This window comes from Gambusia affinis, linkage group LG17, assembly GCF_019740435.1.
Source record: "Gambusia affinis linkage group LG17, SWU_Gaff_1.0, whole genome shotgun sequence".
In the NCBI taxonomy this organism is placed as follows: domain Eukaryota; kingdom Metazoa; phylum Chordata; class Actinopteri; order Cyprinodontiformes; family Poeciliidae; genus Gambusia; species Gambusia affinis.
Genome location: NC_057884.1, coordinates 21,014,061 through 21,040,017, shown reverse-complemented (window position 1 = coordinate 21,040,017; position 25,957 = coordinate 21,014,061). Strand labels below are relative to the sequence as shown.

At 38.6% G+C, this 25,957-nt stretch overlaps 1 protein-coding gene across 3 annotated transcripts in view; it reads left to right on the top strand.

Annotated features, from left to right (window-relative positions):
* Window positions 1-497: 497 nt before the first annotated feature.
* whrna (whirlin a) overlaps window positions 498-25,957 on the top strand; it is a 122,510-nt gene continuing 97,050 nt past the window's right edge. For all 3 annotated transcript variants that reach the window (XM_044095729.1, XM_044095730.1, XM_044095728.1), the window contains exon 1: window positions 498-1,763. In XM_044095729.1, coding sequence (XP_043951664.1) covers window positions 1,029-1,763 — 735 coding nt within the window. In that variant the 5' untranslated portion in view covers window positions 498-1,028. The remainder of the gene's footprint in view (window positions 1,764-25,957) is intronic.

Here is a 25,957-nt window from a genome sequence, read left to right as displayed (position 1 = left end):
ATTATCAAGAAAACACGAAGAAATTTCAGAGTTTTGAAAGTTGAAAATTAGCTTGAAAAAGCTTTGAAATTTTTTGATTAATTTCAAAAATGTTGTTGAACAAAGAAGGAAATTTCTGAGTTTGAAAAGTCAAATTTTTTTCTAAAAGAAAAAGTCAAAATCTTTTAATTATCCAAGTTTCAAATGTGCAAAACTTTGACTTCTGAAACAAAAAAAAATCCAACTTTTTTCAAAATAAAATTTTTGATTGATCTCAATTTTTTCGAAGACAATTTTCGACTTTTGAAGTTCAGAAATGTTCCCGTTTTTCCCCAGAATATTTATAAGATTAATCTAAAAGATTCTCAGTTTCTTCTAGTAAACTTTGTCAGTCTACATTGCCGTCCTATAAGTGTTGTACTTGTAGTTAACTTGAATTATTTAGACACACAGCCACAAGCGCGTGCAGTTTGTTACCAAAATCCTATTGGTTGCTGTGTGGTTGCGTCATTTCCGCACAGATGACGGCACGAGACGCTTCTTCAGTCGCTGTAGTAACGTCTGTGGAACTGGTACGCGGAGCCGCAGCTCTCCTACAAACCGACACCGCTCAGTTTTCACGCGTGGATTTACATTTTCATCAGCCGTGGGTCGTCTTGGGAGCGGACACCTGCCGCTCCGACCAGCTCGGAGCGGAGAAAAATAAGTTTTTTGTGTTTCTGGAGCGAAGGAATGTATAGTTTTTTGTTGTTAAACTGGAAGGAGTCGATGTAATTGTGGTTGGTTTGGATTTTTTCTGGACACCAGAGAAGCGGCGGCTCGGTGTCCACCTGACCCCGTGGAAAATAACACGGCGGATAATGACACTGACGTGGCGCACTAAGCTCTCCAGCTCTCACCCGCTTGGAAACTAAAGTTTCCCAGCTCCAGGTAACAGCGTCCGATTATTGAAACAGTTGGGATAAACTTCGACATTATGGGGGTCATCGGACTCCTCCGGCCGTCTTGATGCCGCTCCAGCCGGGACTGCGTGCCCTGTAACCGCCGGGATGAGCAGCACCGACCTGGAGCGCATGTCGCTCAGCTCCTCGGCCAACTCGGTGGCCTCCAGCGCCCGGACGCTGTCGGCCAACGTCCGGAAGCTGCACAACGCGCTCAACCTGCTGCTGAGCGACTTGGAGCGGGAGCAGTTCATCCACTGCCTCAACGTGTACCACTCCAAGCGCAACGTGTACGACCTGGTTCAGACCCTCAACGTGATCCTGAACGCGCCCAGCAAGCGGCAGCTGCTGCCCATGCTGCGGCTGGTCATCCCCCGCTCCGACCAGCTCCTCTTCGAGCAGTACACCTCCGAGGGGCTTTACCTAAAGTCGGATTTAGTCGCGAACAATGGCCACGCCGAACCCCCGCTGAGCTCCAGCCCGACTCCACCGGGGAACCTGTCGCCGAGCATCCCGCCGGACTTCCAGGTGGCGCTGCGGGGCTCCCCGGACAGCTTCAGCACCAGCAGCGACGGGACGGCGGCGCCGTTGGTGCCGCTGCTCGGCCGGAACTTCATCCACGAGCCGCCGGGCGAGCTCCGGCAGGTCACCATGAAGCGCCACAAGAGCAACGAGGGCCTGGGATTCAGCATCCGCGGCGGCTCGGAGCACGGGGTCGGGATCTACGTGTCCCTGGTGGAGCCCGGGAGCCTGGCGGAGAAGCAGGGGCTCCGCATCGGCGACCAGATCATGAAAGTTAACGACAAAGTGTTCGAGAAAGTCACCCACGCCGAAGCGGTGAAGGTAAGGCAGCGTGTTTCTGTTTGTAAATGCCAAACTATGGAATGCCTCTGGTGCCACATGTTGCATCCTTCCCAACACGTATGGATAGGAAATGATGTCAAAATTCAGAGCTGGGTAACTAGTTACATTTACTCAATTACATTTACTTGAGTAACTTATAAATACTTTTTACTGCTCTGTACTTTTTACTTTTACTTGAGTAATTTTATTATAAAGTATCGCTACTCTTGCTTGAGTAAAATCTCTGGATTCTCTGAATAAAAGACAAACATGTTTTAATCAAAAATTCACAAGACACAAACCTGCAGTTTTTGTTAAAGTTTAGTATGTTTTTTTATTGACAGTAACTGATTTGGAAACGTTTTATTTTGCCTGATTTTGTTATTTTTGTTACTGATGTAAATTATTATCATTTTCATCCTTAAAACACCAAAACTTTCAATTTAACTTAATATTTTGGTCCAACTGAATTTTTTAATATATTTAATAGAGCTGCTTTCAAACCGAAGTGATCAGTTACTCAGTACTCGAGTAGACTTTCCACCAAATACCTTTTTACTCTTGAGTAATTTCTTGCATGGCTACTTTTTGGCTACTTGAGTTAAAAATATGCTAATGTGGTGCTACTCTTACTTGAGTACAATTTTTGGGCCCATGTCTGTCAAAATTACAAGTGAAGAAGTCTGAAAGTTGTATAATGTGGTGTAAAAACCATGAGAATGTGTTTTTTTTTATATACACTATGGAGTTGCGGATTGGGTGTCCTACAAACAGCTGAAAGCTTGTCAACAATGGCTGCATTTCATAAAGTTACCCACATTGAAATTATGTTTTTGATAAGTTAATGTAAATGTGTTTTTGAGTTCTTGCTGGGACATTAGTCCCTTAAGCCTGTAAATGTTTTTCAGGTGATAAAAGGCTGACTTTGTAACCATCTTTATGTGACTCTGAATGTTCAGAGGAAGTCAGGAAGCGACAATATTTGATTCTGGGGTAAAAAATGAGACTGTTCTCAGATCTGAGTCGGCGAAGAGCGGTGCCTCGGTCTCAAGTGACGCATCACTTCCTGTAGGCGCTCTGGGGTTAAATCATTGGTCTGCTGCATGTCGGAGTCAAGGCTGCCAGGCTGTTTACAGCTGCTTTTTCCTCCGCTGCACGCTCATATCTCATGTACATGACAGCATGTTAGGGCCACTGTAGATGGGAAATAAAAATAGGAGTACATTTCTGCCGTAAGAACTCTAAAATTTAGAGAATTATCTCTGAAATTTTCTAGAAGTTTTCTGGAAAATGTTCCATAAAAATGCAAAACGGCTGAAACACTGATTTCTTTTAAATCAAGGTTTCTTTTAAAAACTCACCTGTTTAGAGCTGCTTTCACACCAAAAATACTGGAATACTGACCAACATTTCTGATGACACTCGACAAAATGTGATGTTTGTTACAGGTTTCATAGTCGATTATGTTTGTATGACTTTTGTTTTTATGAATTACAGCACTTTGAACTGCTGTGTTGCTTATATATGCTTTACAGATAAACCTGACTGATAGAAATCAGTCAAACTGTTGCTGGAAAAAAACTCTGAAACTTTTATTCTAAAATTTTTCCCAGAAAATACTTGGGAATTTCTGAGGTCCAAAAGTTGAAAATGTAGTTGAAAATTTCACAAGTTGAAAGTTTTTGTTTTTTTCTGTTATGGAAAATTTCAGATTAATCTCAAAATTTCAGATTTCTTTTTCACAAATTTTAAACATTTGGAGATAAAAAATTTCAGAGCTATTTTCTAGAAAATTTTCCCAAAATGTTCTAATTTTTTACTCGCAATGTATATTTTTTCTTTCTTTTGGAGTTCAGAAATTTCAATTTTTTCCAGATTTTTTTCCTGGTGTGAAATTCACTCCTTTTTTTTTTCTTTCTCTGATGGCACTAATATACCATCGGACATGACTCCTTTTGGAGAAAACACTACCTAATAGAGTATATCGGAGGAAGTTATCTGGAAGCATCTGTATGTTCTACATCTAGAAAGTAAACTCTAGATCAGTTCTTCTAGGAACTGATCTAGGAAGCTCTAGTGTAACCGGACGCCTGCAGCAGGCGGTAACCTTAGTGGCCTGTGTTTGTGTGCAGGTTTGAATGGACGCAGGTTGTCTTTTCAAACAGGATGGAGGCCTGAAACCAAGAAAAATGTGTTTTTACATTTTGGAACTAGTACAGTTAACGCCACTGTGATCATAAATAATTTAAAATCACAGTTTACCGTTTGCAAATGCTCAACTTTGAAGAAAGTCATTAAAAATTCTTGTGATTCAGACCATCCTAAAAGAGAGAGAAACTTTCGTGTGATTTAATTCCAGACATAAATGAGCAGAAGGTCTTTTTATTCAGTGTCTAATTTAAACTGCCTGGTGTTAATATCGCCCTACATTAGAAACTCGTCATGCATCTCTGCATCTCAGACCTTTGGGACGTTTAAAAAGCTTTAATTGAATCTGTTTCATCGAGCATCATTATCCAAACCCTGCATGCTTTCCATGAAGCGCTGTAAGTGGTAGGAGAAGATCTGGGCTGGTTGTTTCTAGATTATTGTTTACTATAAAGGCTGGTTGTCATAGACATGGCTTCTGCTGCAAAATGGTGCAAAAATCACTTTTACAATTAAAAAACAGCAGGTTTTGGTGGAATTAGTTGTACAGAGTAAATGTAGAAAAACGTTTCTTCCAGCATGTCATCAGGTTCTGCTTGCATGGATCCTTCAATTAACCAGAAAATTTATTTTGTTGGTGTTTTTCCACATAATAGTCCAGTAGACTCGGTTCCATTCAGAGCCAAAGTTGCAACATTTGTCGCATTTTCACGCTGCAAAGTAAAACAATCCAAAAGGTCTGAAAAAGCTGTGCCCCCTCCTCGCCTGTGGGGGCGCTGCATCAAGGACTACTGAAGGAAATGACACAAAAACCTGTGAAAAAGTCCCTAAGCGCAACTTCTGTCTTTATGAAATGTAAAAAAAATGGAGTAGCATCAGATTTTAGCGGTTGTAGATCACAAACCATCTCTCCTGCTAACTCTAGTTAGCGCGCTGTTTTGTTTGTATTTACCCAGAATGCCCTGCGCTGTAGTCCACTTCCTGCTTTTGGAGCGGTCTCCAGTCCGCTTGGCGTTCACATACTTTTGAACCACTAAAGAGTTCACTTCAACTGAACCGGGACTGAGGTTTGTAGGGGGACCAGAGTTAGCATTTTTTGTTTCAATTGCATGTTCACATTTCCCCAAACAAACCGGACTTTTGAGAAAAAACGGACTGGACTTTGACTAAAGTGGATTAAATGGGATTGGTGTAAATGCAGCATTATAAAGTGAATAATGTCTTGTTACAAAAGGCAGAAGCAACGGAAAACTGAAGCATAATATTCAAAGTAAGCTAAATGTTGGCTAATCCTGGGTGGAAATCTGCATGCTAGCAGCTTGGAGATGAAGCTGCTAGTATGCTCTGTCCGACTCCTGCACTGTGGTTTATTTAACCAAATGCAGAAGAAAGACACATCTGTATGTAACTGAATTATCCCCAGCTATACCGTCTCTTCTTGTGTCCCTCCTAACACCCTCCTTATGTCAGAAAGCAATCAAATTAAAAGACCAGAGACACAGAGACTGTCGGGGAGAACAGAGTCACTCTTCCAGCATAAAACAATTTACGTCCCAATCACGTCCCGGACAGAGGCAAACAGGGGCCGAGTCCGGATCCAGAGAAGATGAAAGTGAAATTCTGCTCTGAGCTCAGAGAAACAACAGCCAGTAGTTGCTGGGACCAGAGGAAGGGATTAAGCTTGATTAGGAGATTATGGTGAGGAGAAAACAAGGTGAATGATTCATTTTATGCCCAGAAACAAACATGCAGAGGTTTAAAAGTTGATCCTGTTTTTGAAAACAATCAGCAGCCGTGTGGAAAAGTTTGAAAATCCCCAGTAACTTCTTTACCTTTTAAATCTGCTTAATCTGGTCTGGATTAATAGTACCAGCATGGCCCAGCTGCATTTCATTACGTAATGACCCAAGTAATCAATGGAAAAACTGAAACTTTTTAAACAAAGTTTGAGCAATTTTCTGAATATTTCCACTCATATTTCCATGATTTTTTCTGTGCCGATGAGCTTTGAAAACCTCCTTTATTGAGCTAAATTATAGAAAAATAACAAACCTGAAAATGTAAAACTAAAAAGAAGAAAAATAATTTGAAAAACCTCCATCTGTAAATATGCTTTACCCAAAACTCCTCAAGTTGCAGTTTTAACTTCAACTGGTTCAAATTTTATAAAAAAAAAAAAAAAAAAAAAAAATCAGTTAAGCACTTTTTGTTTTCCAAATGTTAATTTGTGATCCCAAAAATAATCAACAATGTAACTCTATATCAAGCCAAGTTGAAAAAATAACTAATTAAAATAAGTATTTTTTTTAGCTGCAGATGCAATCTCATTTTAAGCAATAAAATGTTTATTTACTTGTTTGAAAAATGAATTGAAATATTTGTTTACTTAAATCTTGAATGTATTTCTAATATTGTATAAACAAGGTTTAAGAGGTTAAATGTGAAATAAGCAGAATGTAGCATCCCTCTAAGCCCCCAATTAATTGTTAGAATAATCAATTAATTGTTAGAATAATCAATTAATCGTTAGAACAATCAATTAATCGTTAGAATAATCAATTAATCGTCAGAATAATCAATTAATCGTTAGAATAATCAATTAATCGTTAGAATAATCAATTAATCGTCAGAATAATCAATTAATCGTCAGGATAGTTGATTAATTGTGAGAATAATCGGTTAATCTTCAGAATAATTAATAACAAAAATAATCATTAGCTGTATCCCTAATCTTGTGCATTATAAGCTGATAAAAATACCTGATTTTAGAAACATTTACATTTTAAAATGACAAAATGAATCAATTGTTGGCAAAGATTTCTCCCACTCTGACTTTCCTTGTTTCTGAAAATATTCTACATAAATAAACTTACCTTACCTCACCTTTTAGTTGAGGATCTTAACAACCCCTTTGCATCCTGGGAATTAACAGAAAATATTTCAGCAATAAAAAGCATCTTTGCGCCAATAAAAATAGATTTTCCTTCGACTCACTTGGTTAAACCTCTTCTGAATCCCTGTAAGTCTTAAGTATTTTATTCAGTTGAATGATTTTTATACTTCCTTGTTGCCCTGGATAGTGTTATTAAAAATATATGCTCACTTTGTATTCATTTGTCGTTTTATTTCCTTGTCAAATAAAGTAGACAGACTGGGAACTGGATCGCTTGTCAAGCTGACGGCTCTCTCCTTGGTGAGGGGAAAAACTAACTGGAATAATAATTCTGACCGCTTTCAGAGCCTGACAGCAGAAAGACGGGAATGAGCGACAAGCTGCACATCTTTGGAAAACTTTCCCAGCAGGACGAGCGTGAAAAGTCTCAGATCTTCTTTCTTCGTGGTTGTTCGTGGCTCAGACCGTCTGTCATGCTCGGCGGCGTGTGGAGACAAATCTGAGGCCTGATGGAGATGTTTACTCACTCATCCTGAGCACGAACGCCGTTTTAGCTTCTGACTTTTCAACAGAGTTGGTTGCGCAAGTTTGGATTTTACTTTTTTAAAACGCAAATTGTCAAAATTAAAAGCACAAACTCAAATATATACATGCACACGGATATTTGGAAAACTTATTTTAGGAAACTGTTGATCAGTTCAGGGCTGACAGTAATGATTATTTTAGCGATTAATCAATGAATTGCACTTTCTGCAAAATGTTTAACCACTTAGGCTTATTTTATTTAAAAAAATATGTATAAGAAAATCCAAATAATTAAAAAATAATATTTTCTGAATAAGAAAATTAAAATGCAATAAGAAACTGAAGGACGGATCTGCATCTAAATAAATACTTAAATAATCCCCTTTCTTTTTCACTTACTATTAATGCAGAGCTTCTCATTCCTCAGGCCATCCTGCTCTGCATGTTTTAGATGTAGCCCTATTCCAGAGCAGCTGATCCAAATGATTGCATCACCTGTTCAGGCATCAAGTGCTGCCTGTTAATCACTCATTGATTCAATCCAGGTGTGTAGCAGCAGGGAAACACCGAAAACATGCAGGGCAGGGGGGCCTGAGGACCGGGATTCAGAACCACTGTTTTTATTTTTCAATTAACCAATTAATAACTGGACCGCAAAAGGTGCTTAACATGGAAATGTTACAGAATTTGAACCAGGCAAAGCTACAACTATGACTGTTGAAGTTTTAGGTAGCATATTTACAGACAATTTTTTTCATCTAAAATGCGAATCTATATTTTTTTCATACAGTTTTGGCTTAATTACTGCTACAAGTTTGTTCTTTCAGCGAATAACATATTTTAGAGTCTGTATTCTACTACGATTAATGATTAATCGATTACTAAATTAGTTGACCATTCTCTGAATGCTAGTCGTTAGCCTACATATTCCTGATGCCGGTATATTCATGCTAATTATTAGCCTCTCCAATGCTAATGGAAGTGAGTGCATTGAACTTCCATCTATTCGTGCCTCAGGATTTGTATTCTTGCATTTTTCTGTTGAACGTTCCTTCAAATATTTTATGGAAAACAAAGCTATTTGTGGATTATTTTTGTACAGCATAGCTAAAATGTTTAAAGAAACTCAAGCTTGGGAAGCTAAAATACCCAGGAGCAATGCTAGTTGGCGGACATTAGCAAAGCAGCCGTCGATGTTAGCATTGGTTTCCACTCTGCGTATCAATGCAGACTGAGGTATATTTGCTCTTTGCACTGTGAAACCTTTGAGTTATGGACATTTTTAGAGCAGTTTTCAAGTCTTTGCAGATTTTAGCATTTCGTAGCTAGCTGGGATTGTTAATTGTTGTGAATAGCTGGGGTCCACTGTCTTATTTTACCCCAAAACACAACAGATTTTAATTAATTCAGCCAATTTTGGTCACCAGAAGCTTGTTTACAGCAACAAAAAGAGTGTGGACTCACTAAAATCCTCTAGCCAATTATTGTTAGCTTTGGTTTTACGTATTTAAGACCACTGTTCAATAAATTCAACTAAAAATCCATAAAGCTGTTTTGCATCATCATTCCACCCTGGAGAAACGTCGAGCTGTAAACAGAGCTTCTCTCCAGCTTTCAGCATCCATGTTTTAAATGCTGTTTGTAGACATAATTAACCTTCATCCAATCGGGACGCAGCTATAATAAATTATTATAAAAGTAGTTTGTTAATGAAAGAAAACCAGAAGCTCAGCTGGCCTTCGACTTTATTAAACTAAACAAATTAACGTGGGTTTTTGCCCCAACATTTCCCATATTTATCACCAAAAGCCCAAAGATTTACATAATCACGTTGCTCAGGTTTTATTGTGCATTCCTGTAAAGCCTTTATTGCTGCTTGATAAACTTTTATGTTGGACTTTATGTCCAGAATGCAAATCCTGATGTGCTTTATGGCAAAGATTCACCTGAGAGGAGAATATTTAATGAAATGCTGCAGAAACTACCTGAATGATCGTTTTCCAATAACCCAGGTTGAGATTTTTCTTAACCAATGCTTAAAGGTTTATTATTTTAAAAAAATCAATACGAGTATTAATTGGAACACATTTTTCCTCTACTTTTAAATAATTACTTGGTGTTTTGTCTTTGAGTTTCTCACAGGAATCTGACATTTTACCACTTTTTGTGCAGGTTTCCTGACCAGCCATGTCTGACCCGTATAGTTATGGCTTTGCATAATTACGGGTCAATAATATCTGAGGAAAGCAATATTTATTTTCTCTGCTATATCCTTCCCATAATTAGTTTTGGTTTATTGTCCAACTTTTTCCCAGTTTTCTCAGGGAACTTCTTCAGGATCTCAGGTTGGAATAAATCAACTAATTATTATTAATTGAAATAATCAACAAATAGTCTTTGGTTTTTTTGGGATCTAAAAGTGCAACTTGACTGTCTAATAAAATAATTTTTAATACTTTATCACAAATGGACACAATGAGTTTTTTACTAATTTAGTAATAGATTAATTGTTCAACCAAATCAAAGAACAATATATTCAGAGCTGCAATTAAGCCAGAACTGTACAAAAAATATATTTTGCATTTAACATAAAATAAACCCCCTTTAAACGTAAATAAATTCTACCCAAAACTTTTAGCTGGTTTTTAGTGTCACCTGATTCAAATTTTATGAAATTCTTATTTAGGCAGTTTTGTAGTCCAGTTATTAATTGGTTAATCAGATCAATAAGTGAACATGTCATCCCTACACGTCACATGTTGTTTATTTAACTTTCTTTGCCACCAATGATCAATCGATCAAAGAAAGGCTATGCTATTACATTTTAACCTAATAAAATGTTTATTTTCTTAATATAAGCATATTTAAATTATGTTTATTTGTATTTTCTTATGCATTTTTAATATTGTATAAAGTAAGCTTTTGGTTAAATAACAAATTTGATTAATTGATTAATTGTCGATTACTAAAATAATCATGGATTATGCTGCCAGGTGCTTAAACCTTATTTAATCACAGATTTATTATTATTACAATATTATTGTATTCCATGTTTAGACTGGAATAAATGTCTGTTAGTTGGGATGGAAGATAAATGATTAAGTTTGAGCTCCGCCTCTATAAAGGTTTTTTTTTCTATGTTTTGTTCTGTCTTGGTTGCATTTCTGTCCATCTCTTGTAGAAAGTTAAATAAAGCAGGGTTTTCTCTTGGCTCCCTCGGTTCAGTTTGTCACTGTAATTATACTGTGAAATATTTATAAATTGCTTTAATTATTTGGGTGGGAACCCAGTCTGCTTTCCTCCAGCGCAGTGATGAATACGGAAAAGTTTACATGATTTTCATTGTGTAACGATCGGAACAAGAAGGAAAATTACTCAATAAGACACTCAATGCAACTTGAATTTTAGTCTTTGTTGAGGATATTTTCTCTTTTTGTGTCTTTCTGCTGCTTTTACGTTTAAAGTGCCGGTTTGTTGTGTCAAAACTTCATATTTTCGTCCATCATTTATATTCTCCTCTGATCGGCCCACTTGGGGTCCATTAGACCTGCCAAAATGACTCCACTGCTGCACTTTAATTTCTTTACAATGAAGCCACCGAATGCTCGACTTCCCAGTGAAGGTGTCCCCCATCCGTCTCCGGCTCTAAATCAGCGGAAGCAGCCATTAATATCCCGTCAACGGGCCGAATGTCTGCCGTTTCTGGTCACTTCTCCCTGCAGGCAGGAAATGGCTGCTTCTCCTGGTCCCTTGTGTGCTTTTAGTTTAACTGTAATCTGATTTTATTAAGGCCTGCATGGGAAATGGGCTGTTTTAAACAAAGCTGCTTACTTCTGAAGTAAATCCTGCCTTAATTAAGGTCAAAGTTTTGCAGCAGGTGTCAATACTTCTATCGATCGAAGCTCTGTTGTGTTTTTGTTTATTGGATTTTTAAAATGCAGCTGAGGAATATTCATTTTGTTTTTACATTTTTATTCATTTTTTTTATTTTTAGGCTAATTTCTATCCCAATATTTTGTGACACAGTTCTCATAAAGATCAAATAGAGATGGACAATAAATAAGTAACAATATATGATAGAAATGATCAGTATCAGTAGATAATATATCTGATAAAATATTCACTATATGGAATATTCACTGAACTCCTAAGCTAGGTAGGTGGAATCAACTCATTCTCTCTGTCTTTGGTTGCCTAGCAACAACCTGCTGAGTAACTGACACAGCAGCAGTTTCAAGTTTCCTCTCAGTGCCTCAAAACTGCTTATAAAAAAAAACTGTGGAGAGAAAACTGGATAAAACAGGGAAGGTCACGCCACCAGTTCGGTCATTTTTCAGATTTAAAACAAAGAAAAAATTAATCAATAATTAATTATCTATCGCTGATTTGAAACGCTTTGTGTTAATATTTATCAGCCATGTCGATAAAAGTTAGGATAATAACTACTTATTAGTACTTTTTTAAGTAACTGTATGGCTGCAAACATAATATTTTTGTCTCACAGCAAATATTGCTTTGAGAAACATTTCCTTTTGTGATGCGCTACTTTAGGAAACCAGACACATAAAAAGTTTAGACTTTCATCACTAAATGGCACATGGTATTGCGTGGAGAAAATAGTAAAACTAACAATATGGACAAGTTTGGGGGGATTTTAAACTTCATTAATTGGAAGAAATGTATTGCAATAATTGGAAGAATCTACATTTTGCTTTCCAGAACCTGAAAATTAGTTTCCTGGATTCTGCTACTTACAGGGTAATATTCATGCACTTTTGCAACATTTACAGGTTACTGTCACAGAACTTGTTGCATAATTTAGAGAACCAGAAGTAAGATCCAATCTGCCCATTCTTTTTGGTGTTTGATGTGAAATCTGCCATCGTCTAAATCATCCACGATTTAGGATGATTTAGATTTTGTCCTAAATCTGACATTTAGGATGAAATGATTGTTTCCTGATGCCTCTTTTCAACTCCTACTCATTAAAACCTTTTAAAAGAACTCCAAAAGTTTTCAACTTTTGTAGATAATTGCATTCAATGAGGGACAAGAAGAGTTGAAGAAATGAGAATCTGTTCAGTGTCAGTATTTTGGAGCTTAATAATCAACAGGTTAAAATGAGAGATTATCCGATCTGTTCGTTTCAGTTTATCCCTATTTAGAGATAAAATCCCAGCATTATCTGATATGTTTTAAATCTGAGGTGTTGGATTTAGTTTCCCCCTTTAATCCTCAGCATGGATTTATTGAATTGAGCTTATTGGGTAAATTTCTCTGGGTGTCTGCTGTCGCCGTCGCCGTCGAGTCATGAGACTAAGAAGGTCGACTCTGAATATAAATGAGGATCTGAAAGGTTTCATTGCTACTTTGGTTTTGTCTGTTGCTGTATGACAGGTATAATTATGAAATGTAGCCAAGAGAGGTGTGTGAGGCGCCATCAAACACACACACACACACACACACACACTCTCACACGCTCCGCTGATTATTATCTTCTTCAGAGACTCAATTAGAGAAGAAGAAATACTGAGACCTTTTTAGAGTGGCAGTCGTGATTAAAAGATTTTTTAAAGGATTCTCAAAATAAAATAAAAAAAAAAACAGAAAAAGCAACATTGTTTATAATTAAAGTAATGATTAAGTTAGAATGGTAGGAAAGGTTTTGGACCAGAATCCCAAAGATGAAAGTACTCTGGAGGCTAAATAATTTATTTATCTGCTTAGCATTACGTGCTAAGCAACATCCAATATTTTAATTAAATAAAGTGGCTTTTTTATCATAATAAAAGTAGGACAATTTCATAACTTCTTATTTATTGTTGTTGTTTTGTTTTTTCAGTAATACTCTCTGGATGAAGCCAGTTATAATTATTATATTGGTCATAAAGAGACGCATGCTTTGTGCTGAACTTCATTGTTTCCATCGTAGGAAAATTATGTTGGTAAAAACTTCACTCTGGGTTAACCTTCTGGATTTTGTAGGCAAAGAAAGTCAGTTTGTGGCTGGGGGCCATTTGTGGCCCCCGAGCCGCACTTTGAACACCCCAGAACCAGACCAGGAATGCTTGATAAGATTTAGTGCTTTTGCAGTAATTTTTGTTTCTTTTGCTTCATATTGGACTCATCCTGAGAGCCGAACCCGTTGTGGTGCAGCAGCCTGAAGTGGAGGTATTTAATGGTTATGTAAACTCAGGAGAGCCGAGTTAAACAATCTGCAGGGAGGCGGGCGTCCTGGGACTCCTCTGATGTGTGAATGAGGTAAAACACTGAGAGTCTTCAGGGGAACTTTGATGCCGTTTTGTAATTTTCAGGCCCGCTTTGAAGATTTTAGTCCAAAATGGAGAGCAGGAATAAAAAAGCCTGAATCCTCCTGTGCTTCTGGTTCAGATTACTTCCTTCGCCGCAGCGGTCCGTCAGCCGGCCCAGATGTCTCTTTTATGTGGAGGACAAGCGCAGAGGAGTCCTGCCTGATATCTGACACCTGTGAGCCGCCTTATCTTCCTTTCTACCCGACCACCGTCCCACTCGCCGTCTGCTGCCTGGCTCACGCCTGGCGCTTTGAAACGGAAGCAGCAGAACGATGAGGTGTGAAGCAAAGGAGCAGCAGGTTGGACCGTTTGGGGTCCATGCAATTATTTGATTAGCAGACTGATGGATGTGTTTCTTTATTGCCTTTCAGAAACAATTCTCATTAAATCCTGCGAATCAGACGACATATAAAGAACGTCACACTTTAAACAAACAAGAAAGTTCCATATTTAGTGTTTCTCCAACAAAGATGGACTCTATGTGGCTTCATTAAAAGTAACTTTTATACAAGATTCACATTTTCCATGGTTTTCCATTTGAGTCTCAGTTTCTTCTGAAAACATCCTATGTGCTTAAAAAAAATCCCACCCAGATGTTTTTGGGTACCTGGAAAATGAGCTTCAAAAACCTCCTGATTTTTGAGTTACATTCAACGGGCATTGTGCTACCAGACAAAAACAGGAAGAACATTTCTGCCTAAAATTACTTGGAGATAAATCTGAGATTTTCTTTAGAACAAAACTTGAAATTTTCGAAGTTTGGAAAGTCAAAAATCTGCTAAAAAATTTAGAAATTTTGAGTTTGATCCCATAAGATTTCAGAACTTAAAAAGTTAAAAACTCTTAAGAGAATTTTCTCAGAAATGTCCTTATTTTTTCCTAAACATTCCTGAGATTAAACTCAACATTTAATTCTTTCTTTAATTTTTTTAGACCTTTTCCCCTTTAAATCTAAATTAGCTGCAGCTGGCCACGCCCTCGAACTCGATGTTTACACTTACATTTGAAAATGGCTTCAAACGGATACGCAGATATAGAATCGAACATCTTTGAAAAGCAGAGCCTCCTGCACAGCCAACAAGAATGCAGTACTGGATGGTAATTCAACAACAAAGCGCTTGTCTTTTCCAGCAGCCGTTGTTTTTAGAAGCAGTAGAATTTTGCATATTATCCACCTTTCAGGTTAATTACGGGATTCATTAGTTAGAAAAACAAACTATTTGAGAAATAAAGCAACAGATTTGGTCCATGAGGGCTTCTGGTTTTGAGTTTTGAGATTAGAAATGCAGGGAAATGACAAAACTTTCCAGTCAAGCATTTATTTCTTCTTGATATTAAATTTATGCGCAGTGAATTAAAATCACATCCCAGTTACATAACGGAGGATTTTTACTCGCTCGCAACAGATTCTCTCCCCGTTTAAAGCCACAGTGACTGATGTCCTCCAGCCCGGCGATGAGGAGATAATTACAGTAAGAGGTTGCCTTCAGGGCCTCATGAAGATAAGTGAAGGAGGACAACACATGTGGCGTTCAGTGACAGGCTCTACAGCCTGAAACGAACCAGCTGCAGTTATGATGAACGCTGATCTGACTCGGATTACGCCGGAGGACGGCAGACAGATAATTGAGCCGGTATGGAGAGAAAGATGATTATTTACCGTCTGGATTTGTCTGACAGATTAGTTTGGGAATGAAGAGGAAAGAGTTGGAGAAATGGGTCAAACGCCGGGAGACTCATCCGGACACAGCTGGCGTCCGAATCGGACACAGTGTCCGAGGAAGAGGAAAGGTCGTTACTGATCAGATGCAGCCCAGACTGATCAATGGACATGTTTTCATCTAAATGTCAGAAACAAATTAAAATCGTTTGTTTCTCATCACTTTAGGCTGAAGACAGAGAAAATTTATCATTTCTTTAAGAGAAAAATGTATTTGCAACATCTATCAAAGTTATCGATTGAGTTAATCTACAGTTGATTAAAAAACAGCCATTTTCATAAAAACTTGAGTTTTCTCTTGTATCGAGGAAAGGCTGTTTTCCCATTACACTAAACTTTCTGAAAAAAGAAGCACATCATTTTATATTTGAACATTTTTTATCGTCTGCCTTAAATACTGACTGAATAAACAGAAAATTGTGTTTTCCTCACATTATTAAACTTAAAATGGACTTTGCTTCTACATAGTTCCCACAAGTCTGAACCAGAGGTGATCCTCGCCACTGAACCGCCATCTTGGTAGGCAAACGCAGCGCAAAGCAAAAATTATAACAGAGTAATAATTGTATTGTACTTATTTAGAAATCAGATAAGAACAAAACAAAAGCTAGTTCTAAGCTTAAGGCTTATTTCTTGTTGTCATAGCAACTCCATAGCAACAGCCATGATGGTTAGTTACAGATACTTACCAATATGGCTGTCGGCTACAAAGTTCCTGAAGTGATAAAAAAAGAAATGCTCTGATCAGGCCTTTCTTAGCTGATACCTTTTTTTTTTCCTTTGAGGTTTATTTTGATTTTAATTGTTAACTTTAATGCAAACCAAAAATTCAACTCTGGTCCACTGTAAAATCACGTCTTGCTCTTGGTTCGATTGAAGCAAATTCTGGTGCGATTTGAACACGTGTGAATGCCAAGTGGACCGGAGACCGCTCCAAAAGCAGGAAGTGGACTGCAGCACAGGGCATTCTGGGTAAACACAGCCAAAACAAATGTAGCGTTAGCGCTAGTGGGAGAAATGTTTTGTTGCTTTTTTTAAAAAAAATTTTTTTTCCAAAGACAAAAGAGAAAATCTAACACTACTCCATTTTTGTTACAATTTTCAAAGAAGAAAGTTGCGCTCATGTTTCCTTCAGTGGTTCTTGGTGCAGCGCCCCCACAGGCGAGGAGGGGAACAGCTTTTCCAAAAGATTTGTATCGTTTTACATCAGCTGAAAATGTAACAGATGTTGCAACTTTGGTGCCAAATCAAACTGAGTCTGTTGAACAACCTCAGGTGAGAAACTAAAATCATCTGTCCACCACTTTATCTTTTAGTTACATGTTGTCTTTTTATGTATTTATAGACCAAAAACTGTGAAAATCAGATTTTTCACCGGTGCTGCGGAAATCGTGCCCGTTCCAATCGTTTGGCTAATAATCAGCGCATCTCTAATTTTTGAGGTTATTTTCTACATCAGTTGTCTAAAAAATTAAACGAAAGACGTTAAAAATGTTTAATTACGCTAAACAAAACAAATCAATTAATAATCTGTGGGCTGCGTCACATCAGTCCTGCTGGAACAACAGAGTCCCTCCTCCATCTTGAGTCGTTTTGTGCTGAATAACAATGAGTGTGTGTGTGTGTGTGTGTGTGTGTGTGTGTGTGTGTGTGTGTGTGTGTGTGTGTGTGTGTGTGGTTAACATGGCATGGAGCCATGCTTGTAATACAGGCCTTGTCCTCAGCTTGTCACCCCATTAACCTCAACTGTGTGTGTGTGAAGCTTAGTCAGCAAGCTGAACTGAACCTGCAGTTATGAAGCGCCTGTGCAGATTTCCGTACTGTAAGCGCCTTCGTCAGGGTTAGGAAGAGAGTCAGGGATGACACGGGACGGGTTAGTGCTTTATTACCTCCAGAGGTCAAGGTTGAGGCCATCGGCGTCTCTTGGCATGGAGACGCAGTACTACGTCTCAGTAAGCAACAGAAAACTTACAGGGGCGGCATTATGCATTTTTCAGTTACATTTTGCCATTTTATAGCAAAATCAAGTAACTATGTTACCTTCAACGCCTTGAAATTGGGCCTCTGTCTCTTTAAGAAGCTCTTGCTCTTTCTGAAACTCTGCCTTCAAGAAATCCTCTCAACATGACTCCTCTATTAACGCTTTAGCAACGTTTTTACCAGCGTTTCTCTGAGAAGTAGCTCCAATAATGAGCTCGGCTGATGTTCCAACAGGTGTTTGCTAATTGCTGCTGGCTAGTCTGAAGGAACCGCTCTGCGAGTTGGAAGCTCTACAACTTGGAAACTGTAGCTTAGAGGAGGAGCTGATACCAATTCAATACCAATTAGTTTTTTCTTTGAGGTTCTACATGTTGATTTTGATTTTAACTCGAAACTTAAAAAATAAAAAGCGGAATTAAATTTGACAGAAAAAATCTTCACTAAAATGAACATTTCTGTAACTTAAGTGCATAGAATTTATTTTATGATTCAAAATTAACACATAAAACTTGTTACTATTACTTTGTAATCGTTTTTAGAGCAGAAACCAGAGCAGCTGTAATAATAAAACATGGATGAAGCTGCATTGTTTCCTGTCTGAAGCCCTCCTCCATCCTGAAATGGTTTCATGTCGCTGTAATGGGGCTCCTGGGTTTCTGTGAGTAGCAATAAAATGGCCGCAGTTGGGGAAACATGACATATCACAGATTCTGACTAAACGTTTCCTTATCATCCTGTCGCCATCTCCCAGAGGCGTTGTTTACACCTCCTGACAGGTGTTGCAGACATTTGTGTGTGTCTGAAAGCACCTCAAGCACATATTGAGTCCTTTAACCTCCCGTTTCCCGCCTGCCTTCGTCCTCTAATGGTGACAGAAAAACATCCACTGAAAACTAAACCGTGTCCACAACGACACGGCGAGAAGCTAGAAGCACCTCCCCCCAAAAAACAAGCTAATTTTATTAATTAGCTCCCAAGGTTTAGCTTTAGGACTCCTGAGGTTTATCTAAAATTGATTAAAATGAGAATAAAGTGAAAATTCAAGAGGAAAAGTTGAGTCTCAATACGGTTTACTATGGATTTTATGGGCATTTTATTCTATAGATGGTAGTAACATGATTTAAAAGTTCCTAAATGTCAAGTTTCTTCAATCACGAAACAGAAAATTTGAATAATGATCACATATTTTATTTCCTTCTCTAAGAATACTGTTTATTAGATATGCACCAATCAGTCGATTAGAATCAAATTCCTAAATAAATACCCAACAGGAAGTCATAATTGCGAGTTTTAAAGTCATAACTACAAAATAAAAGTGGTAAATATGAGAGTAAAAGTCACAATTTTAGATTTTAAAGTCATAATTATGAGAATGTAAGTGAATTATCAAAGTAAAAGTCATAATTATGAGACTTTTAAGAATAAAAGTCATAATTTTAAGGTTTTAAATTAATTCCAAGATTAAAAGTGATAATTTAGATTTTTAGAGTTATAACAGAATGACTCACTATTTCTTGGCTTGTTCCTTTATCACAAAATTATGACTTTAAAACTCAAAATTATGACTTTCTGTTAGACGTCTATCTTTTGTTTCATGGCAGTAATGGGCTTCCATACAAAAGTGAAAAGTTAAAAGTGTAACGATAAATTCAGCTCATGACATTAAACCATATATGCATTCAGAATAACTAAAAACCTGCTTTACTTTTAAGAAATAGAGCAAATTTCTCAATGAACCAAGTATTTTTAATTCCATTGATTTCAGTAATTTTTTTTTTTGTTTTTTTTTGCGTGGATATAAACTCAAATTCTGGGTTGGATTCGTCTGTTTCTCAGAGAGAGATTCTGCTGCAGCGGTAAACGGCAGGTGGGTTTTCTCATCCCGTCTGGAAGCAGATCTGTTGGAGTTACGGTGTGAGAGACACGGGGTCGGGGCAGAAAGGCTATAATCACGGCTCAACAGGGTAATTGACGTCCGCCGTGTTATTACCAGAACCTCGGCGGAGCGGTCGCCGACGCGGGGCCCTGCCCTCTCCCCACCTGATGGGCTCTCAGCTGAAGTGGCTCCTTAATGGCCGACGGTCGGGTTCAAGGCTGAATGTTGAGTGTTAATGTATTAAAACCACAGGTGAAGCCTGAGCTCCAGCTGTTTCTACAGCGCTCCAATTCAACTGGCAAATGAGAAAATGTCCCACGGAGCCTCGGAGACGTGTGGAAGGACTGCAAATGGAGGAGATGTCTACCGACTGGAACAAACTGCGAAACTTTAAACAAAAATGGAGCAGCGTCAGATTTTACCTGTTTCTCTTTCATCTGTTGTAAAAAATCACGAACCGTTTCTCCCTCTAGTGCTATTCGTCTGTTTCGGTTGTATTTACCCAGAATTCCTTGCAGCGCAATCAATCCACTTCCTGCTTTTGGAGCGGTCTCCGGTCCACTTGGAGTTCAAACTGCACTAGAGTTCTCTTCAACCAACCAAGGTTTTAGGAGGAGCAGAGTTCACATTTTTGGTCCAAATCGGAGTAAAAGTTTTGAGTTGAAATCAAAATGGAACCTCAACGAAGAAAACAACCAATATCAGCCAGAAAATTGCAATATAATTTAATACATTTTTTAACTAATATTATATATTTAAATGAGGAATTTGTATTTTGTTGCGACAGACTGGCGACCTGTCCAGGGTGTACCCCGCCTCTCGCCCGGAACGCAGCTGGAGATAGGCACCAGCAACCCTCCCGACCCCATTAGGGAAGAAGGGTGTAAGAAAATGGATGGATGGATGGATGGATGGAATTTGTATTTTGTTAATGCATTGTTTTTTGATAATGGAAAGAATCATTTTTAAGGTGTTTTCACAACTGATTGTCCGGTAGATTTGGTTTGATTGGGAACCGAAATAACAACATGTTACATTTTCATTTGATGTCAAACAAACCAAATCCTTTAAAAAACTGTTCCCCTCCTCGCCTGTGGGGGCGCTGCAGCAAGAACCACTGAAGGAAACAACACAAAAACCTCTGAAGAAGACGCTGAGTGCAACTTCCTTCTTCACAAGATGTAAGCAAAAATGGAGTAGCGTCATATTTTAGAAGTTGCATTGTGTTGTTTTGGTTGTATTTACCCATAATTCTGTGCGCTGTAGTCCACTTCGTATTTTTGGAGCAGTCCCTGGTCTGCTTGGCATTCCAATATGGAACCAGACCACACCAGAGTTCACTTCAACCGAACAAAGACAGAGGTTCGGAAGACCAGAGTTCACTTTCTAGGTCCAAATCGGAGTGCGATTACCCGTTGAAAGCGGACTAAATGGGGCACAATCTGGCACTTTTGGCCTTCCGTATTGTCAAGACTCTTCTGAAAGTCAATGGAAAGGGAAGGAGTGGTCACTAATTCAAGGAAAATATCAAATTACTTGTGGAAATGAAAGTAAAACCATGTGAATTTTGCTTCTCAGTCTCGGAGTCAGGGGCGCCTAAATTTATAGAGTTGAAATATATTCAGAGATGTTCCTTGTAACTGGCTTAGATGTTAGAGACGGCAGCTGATTAAATCTGTGCCTTTTTCACTGCCGCTCTGCTGTTTTAATTCAGGCCAACTGTAACAGTTTGGTTCTGCGGGGAGTCTTGGGGTGCCAACTTGAGGGATGTAAATGAATGCAAAGCGATGCAGACTTCAGGCTCATTTTATCATAAAAGCTCCCCGTCGGCACTCTGCGCTCTCGTCAGCCACTTCCGTCTCTTTCAGGTGTTTGTCTCTGCGATCATGTAACACTATCACAGCTTTCAGCCGCTGCATCAGGTGTGAGTCATTAGAGCCAAAACTTGTGGGTGGGATTCTGTCATGTCAGGAAAGGAAGAGATGCTGCTAGTGGAGCAGTTTACCTGAATGTGATATTATGCTGCGCAGCATGCAGAGTGTTTAGGGTATTATTCTAAAGCCTGCATGACATTAAAGGCTTACGTTTACATAACAAGATTAGTATAGAGTGGAGGGGAGCTTTACTCAATAGCAACTTCATGTTTGCAACTATAATACCCGAAAACCTGAGGGAAGTTGCTCTCCAATATTCTCCAAATCAAACAAAATTGGTGTCAAATGTTTGTGCTACATTTGTGCAGCAACAGTCTTGGTTTGTGCTGCTATCATTTTAATGATATGAAGTTTCCTGAGGTCATGAAAGGTCAACGTTCTCCCCATACATTACCCAAATCTAACAAATAGTGTCAAAGGTTTGTGCAGCAACAAATTTAATTTTTTTTAATTTGTGCTGCTGTCAATGTAAATATATTGTTTCCAGAGGTCATCAAAGGTCAGCCTCCCCCCCACATTACATAAAAATAACTTGGTGTCAAAAGTTTTTGCAACAATTTTTTTTGTTTGTGCCGCTATAATTTTAAAGATATTGTTTCCTGAGGTCATTAAAGGTGCACCAGTTCTCTCACCCATTTACAAAATCAAACTAAACTGGTGAGAATCAACTGCTGTGTTTGTGCCGCTGTCATTTTAAAAATGGTAACTGTTTCCAGAGGTCATGAAAGGTCAGGCATCCCCACCTCCAACATCTTGGTGTTGGTTTGTGCTGCAAAATATTTACGTTTGTCCTGCTTTTGCTTTGAAGGTATTAATGGAAGTCAAAAGGTCAAAGGTCAACCAGCCCCTCTCACATTGCTCAAATCTAAAAATTGGAGTCAGATATTTATGCAGCTGAGGTTTTCATTTGTCGCTGTCTGTCTTTAAAGCTGTTAATAAAGTTTCCAGAGGTCGTCAGAGGTCAGTTGACATCAGTTTTGTTTGATTTCAAAATTGTGTGGAGGAAGGGGATGGGTGACCTTTGATGACCTCTGGAAAGTATCTTTAAAGTTAATAAAATCAATCAATCGATTAATTGTTTCAGGCCTATTTGGGTCAGTTGAGTCTTATGAAATATGACAGATCATGTTGAGACCAAAATAACTGTAGACGACCTCTTGGCGCGTAGATATTGTTTATTAGTCAAACATTCATATTTTCTATTTGTAGATTATGAATATATTAAAGTAGATCCCATTCAGCAGAATAAAACACAAAATGTTTCAGGAATAGCTGCAGGAGAACTGGGAATGCTGCCTAATGCTCCACATATCTACCCAGTCCAGCATCTGTGGGATGTGCTGGACAAACAAATTGATCCATGGAAGCTCCACTACGCCGCTTAAAGCAGATATCCAGCTGAGATCTTGGTGCCAGATACCACAGCACACCTTCAGGGGTTTTATTGGAATCCCCAGTTAGCTGTTTTGGCTGCCAAAGCACGACCAACACGTCTAATAGGCAGGCATCTGAACTTTTTATAGTATCAGGAAGAATGAAAATCTGTAAAATCTGATTTATATGCTAAAAAAAAACTACAGTAGCTGCTTCTGTAGGTTTTAATTAGGTTAAAGGTGACTCATTATCCTTCCTTGAACATGTCAGGAAAGATCTATAGGTGATACAAAACATGTTCATTACGTTTTTGCACAAAATCATTCTTAAACATTCAGATTTTAAATATTTTAGGGCCTCTTGTCACTTTAAATCGAAATAATCTGCTGCTCGCCACGCACCTTAACGTAACTTTTACACTGGCACTTGAAAATGGCTGCAAACTGCACATCTTTGAAAAGCAAAACTGGAGGCTCCTACTCAACCAACAACAATGCAGCAAGTGGTTTCTGGATGCTAAATCAATAATAAAATACTTTTTTCCCAGCAGCCATTGTACAGCACACACAGCAGTAAAACCAACTGACCAAATGTTTTGGAACTCTGCTGGGGTTGCTAGGTAACAGAAAGTCCCTGACGATTTGTGTCATTTCATTCCGAAGGTTTTTTAAAAGGATCATTTTCCAGACACTTATTGTGCAAAAATGGCCAGTGTTTTGTTTTGCAAGCCCTTGAGTTATTTTTAGAAGCAGTAAAAACCCAAATGGAAGTACAAAAACATGCAAAATAAGTTTTTTCTTTGTACCTTTTTGAATTTTTACACACGTTCTTATCAGTCATCTGTCAGTAGATGTTTTGTTCACAAAGGAGTCTGTTCAGTCATCTCCTTATCTTATTTACCCCGTGTCTGCAAGAGAGAAAAGTCTTTTATGTCTGACTGAATTTCAGCATGACGGAGACAGAATCTAAAACACCAGAAGACAGACCAAGAGGCTTGATTTAATGATGGCAGTTTTGCCCACAGGCTTTATATACAGGGCACTGCAGCTGACTAAGGCTTACTTAGTGCAGTCTCAATGTGTGTGCTTGTACATTTAGTGCCTGTGGATTAAGAAGCACTCAAATTTATGTGGCACGCTAGAAGAGGCCCGTGGAGCGACAAGACTTTCCCTGCTTTGGCTCAGCGCCCGGGCTCTGCTATCATGCGCTAACCGTGCAGCTGGTCCTGTTTGAGCCAGATGTCTCTGGAAAAAGACACAGAGACACCAAAGATGTCTCTGAGACGGTGGGACGCACATGTTGGGAGGGTGTGTTTTAATAGATGCGGAGGGTGGAGAGGATTTGTCAGAAATGAAAACGTATTCATCTGTCGGGCGTGTTTATGTGCGTGGCTCGTCGTGATAAAACGCCGAAGGACTGAGATTTAATTAAAACTGGATTAGAAACAAACCAGGAATATGGCTGCTGCTTTATGGGACATTTTATCAAAACATTCAACTTTTTTTTTTCTCTTTTACTATGTGCTCTTCTACTCTATAGACCCGTGTCGCACAACGCTGGCGATTCTGTGCCACGGTAGAACAATCCTGTTAACAAAATGAAACTAGGAGACGTAGGTATTATTAATTAACGTAATGCGCCACACTAATGTGAAAAATAATGCAGAAAACCATTAAAGAAACAACTCAAAACCACTTGGATTCTTCTTTTGTTTTCATTTTCTGTCGGCTACGCTACGTAAAGTCTCGTTGCCATAGCAACTGACAACAACGCCACTTTATGTTTCAGGATTCAACACCAAAAAACACTCAAACATGTCCCACTAAAGAACATCATTCAGTTTGTTACAGTTTTATGTTTATTGATAAATGATCGCTGTGGTAGATTAGCTAGCACTGTTAGCATTGTGTTTAGGTCGCCTTTTATTTATTTATTTATTTATAGTTTTTTTTTTGGCTCTAGTGGCCTTTATTTGAAAGTAGTTTGACAGGAAACAGGGTAATTAGAGAGGGGGAAGACATGCAGCAAATGTCGCCAGGCCGGGAATCGAACCTGCGACCACCGCCACGAGGACTAATGCCTCAATATATGGGTCATGCTTTGCCCCTGCGCCACCACAGCACCCCTTTTATTTATTTTTTAACTAAATTCCACAGCACATCTACATGCTAAGGTTGTCATAGTCAAGCTAGCATAACTGAACTACTTCCATCTCCCTCGCTATTTTTTTTCTTAAAACTTTTTCCTGACCTTGTTATCTAGTTGTCATAGTGTAGCAAAGCATTGTGTTCTTTTTTCTTTCATATATCGGCTTACGTTTAAGATTTAGTGCCTTATGTTGACAACGTGACAGCTAAAACTAATGGTAGTCATTGTTGGAGAGCAGCTTTTTGCCCTCCAGCAGGGAGATGGGGGCAGGATCCTGTGTGTGTGACATCACACTGCAAGGGTAGTAGGACTAGACCAAAAATACTTGGTAAGACTTTTTTATTACAGTATAAAAGAATCATAGCCCGGCCTCCACATCCCGTCATAGAGCGGACTGGAATTCAAAGTCCAAATAAATAGGAGCTGTAGAACATGCCGCCAAACAAAATGGCCGCCTCACATCACTCTGAACTATGAAAACCCCAGGAGAGCAGTGGTGGAAAATAAAAAACAATTTTCAAAACTTAATAAACATTAGTAGAATATTGTGCATTATACAGTCCCATTTTGCCCAATGGCTGCTGGATATAGATGATGGATGGATTTAAAACTAAATTCTACTTCTGCTCCTTAAACTGATTTGAACCCTTAACGTCTAGGCTTGACTTTGACCCTTTGAAAGACCCGTTAGAGACATCAACATCTTCCCTGAGCTCTGTTTTTCTGTTTTGGCGTAGCAGCTGAGGCAGACGTATGTAAAGCGCAGACCCAAACACGATGTCCTCACTGCCAGACGGCGGCTAATCAGCTTAACTCGTACAAAAAGAAAGAAAACACTGGGAGCGTTTTGTCTGGAACAGCTTTTCATGTTTGGTTTTGCATATAGATTATGACTTTAAATGTCCTGCTTACGTCCTTCAATAAGTGAATTTAGATTAATGATGACATAGATGGGTTCTTTTTCATTTTGACCATCAATGCTGTGAGCATATGTTGAGTGGGATTATTGAGATGAGTTTTAATACGTCTCATACAGGCTGCATGTCCACCTCATGACCTCATCAGCGTCCCCAGAAAACGTGAATCTTTGTTGTTGCTAATCAAATCCTGCAGAAGAAATGTCACGACTGTGAAAAGTTTAGATAAAACTTGATTTATTGACTGGTAGAACGGTTTCAGTCAGATGTTTACGTCTTGCTTTGTTTTCAAAGCAGCAATTTGGTGCAGAAGTTTGGATTTATTATGGATTTTCTCTAATCCACACAGGGCAGGAAGAAGACTGTAG